This window comes from Lipotes vexillifer, unplaced genomic scaffold (assembly GCF_000442215.2).
Source record: "Lipotes vexillifer unplaced genomic scaffold, Lipotes_vexillifer_v1.1 scaffold2523, whole genome shotgun sequence".
NCBI classification, from domain to species: domain Eukaryota; kingdom Metazoa; phylum Chordata; class Mammalia; order Artiodactyla; family Lipotidae; genus Lipotes; species Lipotes vexillifer.
The window spans coordinates 54,145-59,661 of record NW_006786595.1 but is presented as its reverse complement, the minus strand read 5'-3'; the positions used below and the strand labels follow the sequence as shown (position 1 = coordinate 59,661).

General features: G+C 41.1%; 1 protein-coding gene across 1 annotated transcript in view; it reads right to left on the bottom strand.

The window, feature by feature from the left end:
• LOC103069667 (nuclear RNA export factor 3-like) overlaps positions 1 to 3,667 on the bottom strand; it is a gene marked incomplete at its 3' end in the record, with an annotated part of 14,520 nt that extends 10,853 nt beyond the window's left edge. The window contains exons 1-2 of the mRNA XM_007459050.1: positions 3,437 to 3,667; positions 1,130 to 1,289 (exon numbers count right to left, since the gene is read on the bottom strand). Of these exons, the coding sequence (XP_007459112.1) occupies positions 1,130 to 1,289; positions 3,437 to 3,667 (391 nt within the window). The remainder of the gene's footprint in view (positions 1 to 1,129; positions 1,290 to 3,436) is intronic.
• Between the last annotated feature and the right edge of the window lie 1,850 nt (positions 3,668 to 5,517).

Here is a 5,517-nt window from a genome sequence, read left to right as displayed (position 1 = left end):
ATTCCTGCTGAGTGATGTCTAAGCTGCAATTCTAGACATGTGAACCATGGACAACAAAATGTGGTTACTTATGTCAAAGGGATTGAAAATGGAGCCAGGAGGCTAGTAAGGAAGTAGGACTTACATATTTCTACCCCCAAATGCAACATAAACCTTTGACCTGGCCAACCTGAGACCGACTGGAACTTGTTTTCGTTATTCCCTGGAGACCAGAGCATGGCAACAAATCTGGTGCCTCAAGTGACTGAATGCCTGCCAGCACCAATCAGAGTTCTGTAAAGATAAGCTATATAACTTCTCTGGAATGTCTTTATACGTCACCTTTATAAACTCTTGCCATTTTTGTTTCCCTGTGAGCACATTTGAGTTGCTACTCAAATCAGTGCCTCACAAATTATAATTCATAAGACCCTAAGTAAAAACTGTTTTTCTTATCTGCAGCCTTCTGCATTTCTTGGTTGACAATGTGTTCACCAGTCATCATGGACCTCCAATTTCTGAATTTCCTCCAGTGGAAAATTTGGGAAGAGGAAAGAAAAATTTATTAAAAGTTGCTTTGCATGGTGAGTGGTGGAAGAACACGTAAAATAAAATCATACTCAAATTGTTTTACCTAACGACTTTCTTCTTCTCTATGGTTTCACAGATAGAAATCTTAGTAATAATATAGGTCTCCTCTTAGAGGGCTGGTGGTCAGTAAAGGCCTGAGGTGGGAGCAAGGAGGGCAGAAGGGGTTCAGGTACTTTCTACAACTGTCCTGTTAAGTTTCACAAAGATTTTCCCAGCGTGACAAACTTCTGGGTAAGGGATTGCCACTCTGGATTTTCCAAATGGATAAACCAGGTTACAGGGTATTTCCTTCCTGTTATATCTGGCTAGTCTCCACCCTCTCCTCTTCTGCTGGCTAAAGCCTCCTTAGGCTCAGATCTCAGCTTAAACTTCACTTCACGTGAGAAGTCTCAGACATACCCTACTGGTGTGATTACCACGAGGCATCTAGGAACTCCACCACCTTTACCATCCCCAGACACATGTTTCATGTGAAAGGGGACCAAAGACTGTGAGCTCACAATGTTTCATAGGCTGTAGCATCACACAGTGGACTTAAGACGCTGAAATTTTCAAATACCTTGTCTGAAGAGTTGCCTCAGATTCTCTCTGCCACTTTTGAGAGGGATGCTGGGGACACAGGTCAGTTCAGCAACGGAAATGCAGAGTTCTTCCACAGACAGCAATCGGAACGTGCAGTTCAGAGAAGCTGAGGAGGCTGTGGATTGATGCTCCTTCCTCTACAAGAGCCCACAAGAGTACTACAACGAGAGTCTGTGATTTTTAGCAGGCATAGTTTTGCATGGCAAAGACCAAATGAACCTTCCAGAGGTAAAATTCCAGGTTTGAAAGTTTTTGAATAATTTGCTGCATGGAATACTCTTAAATATATTTCAAAACATTGAAATGAATTTGGGAAATAGTAAAAGAAAAATTAAGGAAGGAAGCAAAATGTTCCATTAACCCAGCATGAGTTCTCATCAATTTTATATTCTCATTAATTATGCACATAATAGGACACTGGCTTATCTTTTAATCTACACATAACACTTAATCCTTTTGACATAACTACAAACTCCATATTGTGACTCATTCTTTACTGATAAGGAAACCGAGCCTCAGATTTCAGGCCTGGCTGAGACTAAGGCACTTTTGTGACCTTCACTGTCTTGTGATTTCAATAAATCCTGACAAGGACACTATGAGGGGAAGAATCCTCACTCCCGGGATGGAGAACCTGAGGTTTGGGACCTTAATGTCCCACACTGCCCCATGTCATGCTCCTACTCATTGGCTGATTCCAGACTGGAACCCACGTCTTCTGAACCCGAGGCCTTTACTCTTCCTACTGATTCACTCAGCCTTGCCTCAATTATAGATACGGGTATACTTTGGAAATATTGTGAGCTTGGTTGCAGACCACAGCAACATAGCAAATATTGCAATAAAGTGAGTCAAACAAGTGCTTTGGTTTTCCATTTCTTATAAAAGTTATGGTTACACTGTACTGTAGACTATTAAGTGTACAACAGCATTAAGTCTAAAAAACAATGTACATACCTTAATTAAAAAATACTTTATTGCTGAAATTTGCTACCAATCATCTGAAACTTCAGTGAGCCATAATCTTTTTGCTGTTGGAGGGTCTTGTGTCAGTTTTGATGGCTGCTGACTGATTAGGGTGGTGGTTGTTGAAGGCTGGGCTGGCTGTGGCAGTTTCTTAAGATGAGACAACAGTGAAGTGTGCTGCATCGATGGACTCTCCTTTGCAGAAACGATTTCTATGCACTGTTGTTTGAAAGCATTTTACCCACAGTAGAACTTCTTTCAAAATTGGGGTCTGCTAAATAGACATTTCTCCAAAGAAGATAGACAGATTGCCAACAAACACACGAAAGGATGCTCAACATCAATAATCATTAGAGAAATGCAAATCCAAACTACAATGAGGTATCACCTCACACCAGTCAGAATGGCCATCATCAAACAATCTACAAACACTAAATGCTGGAGAGGGTGTGGAGAAAAGGGAACCCTCCTGCACTGTTGGTGGGAATGTAAATTGATACAGTCACTATGGAGAACAGTATGGACGTTCCTTAAGAAACTAAAAATAGGGCTACCATACGACCCAGCAATCCCACTCCTGGGCATATACCCTGAGAAAACCATAATTCAAACAGAGTCATGGACCACAGTGTTCATTGCAGCTCTATTTACAATAGCCAGGAGATGGAAGCAACCTAAGTGTCCATCGACTGATGAATGGATAAAGTAGATGTGGCACATATATACAATGGAATATTTACTCAGCCATAAAAAGAAACGAAATTGAGTTATTTGTAGTGAGGTGGATGGACCTAGAGTCTGTCCTACAGAGTGAAGTAAGTCAGAAAGAGAAAAACAAATACCGTATGCTAACACATATATATGGAATCTAAAAGAAAAAAAAAATAAAGGTCATGAAGAACCTAGGGGCAGGACAGGAATAAAGATGCAGACGTGGAGAATGGACTTGAGGACACAGGGAGGGGGAAGGGTAAGCTGGGCCCAAGTGAGAGAGTGGTATGGACATATATACACTCCCAAATGTAAGATAGATAGCTAGTGGGAAGCAGCCACATAGCCCAGGGAGATCAGCTCGGTGCTTTGTGCCCACCAAGAGGGCTGGGATAGGGAGGGTGGGAGGGAGATGCACATGGGAGGAGATATGGGGATATATGTATATGTATAGCTGATTCACTGTTACACAACAGAAACTAACACACCATTGTAAAGCAATTATACTCCAATAAACATGTTTTAAAAAAAAAATGGGTCTGTCCTCTCAAAGCCTGCCACTTTTTTTATCAACTAAGTTTATGTAATATTCTAAATCCTTTGTTGCCATTTCAACAATCTTCACAGCACCTTCACCAGGGGTAGATTCCATCTCAAGAAACCACTTTCTTCTCTCATCCATAAGAAACAGCTCCTCGTCGGTTAAAGTTTCATCATGAGATTGCAGCAACTCAATCACGTATTCAGGCTCCTCTTCTAATTCTAATTCTCTTGCTCTTTCCACCACATCTGCAGTTACTTCTTCCACTGAAGTCCTGCATCCCTCAAAGTCATCCATCAACTTCTTTCAAACTCCTGTTAATGTGGATATTTTGACATCTTTCAATGAACCAATAATGTTCTTAATGACATCTAGAATGGTAAATCCTTTCCAGAAGATTCTCAATTTACTTTGCCCAGATCCATCAAAGGAATCACTGTCTATGGCAGCTATAGCCGTATGAAATGTATTTCTTAAATAACAATACATGAGGGTTAAAACTACTCCTTGATCTATGGGTTGCAGAATGGATGTAATTTTAGCAGGCATGAAAACATTAGTCTCACTATACCTCTACATCAGAACTCTTGGGTGAGCATGTGAGTTGTCTATGAGCAGTAATATTTTGAAATAATTCTTTATTTTTCTGATCAGTAGGTCCCCAACAGTGGACATAAAATATTCAGTAAACCATGTTGTAAACAGATGTGCGGTCATTCAGTCTTTGTTGCTCCATTTATAGAGCACAGAGTAGATTTAGCATAATTCTTAAGGGGCCTAGGATTTTAAGAATGGTAAATGAGCGTTGACTTCTATTTAAAGTCACCAGCTGAATTAGCCCATTACAAGAGAGCCAGCCTGTCCTTTGAAGCTTTGAAGCCAGGCATTGACTTCTCCTCTCCAGCTATGAAAGTCCTAGATGGCATCCTCTTCCAATATAAGGCTGTTTTGTCTACACGGAAAATCTGTTGTTTAGTGTAGGCACCCTCATTAATTATCTTAGCTAGATCTTCTGGATAACTTGCTGCAGCTTTTACATCAGCACTTGCTGCTGTACCTCACACTTTGATGTTATGGAGATGGCTCCTTTCCCTAAACCTCATGAACCAACCTATTCTAGCTTGAAACTTTTCTTCTGCAGCTTCCTCACCTCTCTCAGCCTTCATAGAATTGCAGAGAATTAAAGCCTCACTCTGGATTAGGCTTTGGTTTAAGGGAATGTTGTGACGGGTTTCATCTTCTCTCCTGAGTACTAAAACTCTCCTCACATCCGCAATAAGGTTGGTTTCCTTTCTTGTCCTTTGTGTTTTCACTGGAGTAGCACTTTTAATTTCCCTCAAGAAGTTTTCGTTTTAATTCACAATTTGACTAACTGTGTGGTACAAAAGGCCTAGTTTTTGCCCTGTCTTGCCTTTTGACATGCCTTCCTCGCTAAGCTTAATCATTTCTCTTTGTGGAACTTATATTTTGAAGGGGAAGAGGGAGAGAGAGAGAAGGACAGAGAGACACCTGTGCCTGCATAAGGATTAGGGGCCCTAAGAGGGTTTTTTGTCGTTGTTGTTGTTGTCGAATCTTCAACGCCATGAAGTTTGAGCAAGTTTAAAATTTAATATGAAGGAGCAATCTCATCTCAGATTTAACCCTTGAATTTTCCTACATGTTCATTTCCTTCCTTATCTTCTTACCTTCTTATTTCACAATAGAGTTAGTGAAACACTTTCGATAAACAGAATGGATTATAATATAAATTTTTAGTTGTTAATAATTAAAGAATGGACAATTGTGTCCAAAAACGCTAATACTTTTTGGATTTTTGCCTCTCAGGGAGGCAGCAGGTGGCTGAAATCCTGGGGTGACATGATCTGAGGACCCCTGTCCTGGTGGCTGTGGGTCGGATTCAGAATTTTCCTATAAACGTATTAACAGGCGGAGCAGTCCAGGAGCAGCAGTTAGACAAACACCACAACTCGCTGCCCTGGTGCCATCTCTCACTGAGCTCACCAGGTGAATCAAAGGCAAGCCTGTCTTCCCAGCGTGGGGAACTGGGTTAGGGTCTGCTCAGAAGCACGATGTTGGGCAGCTCTTAGGAGCTTCTGAGTCTCCCAAGAAGCTAGAGATCCTTCTGTCTTTAAAACTTTGAACTCAAG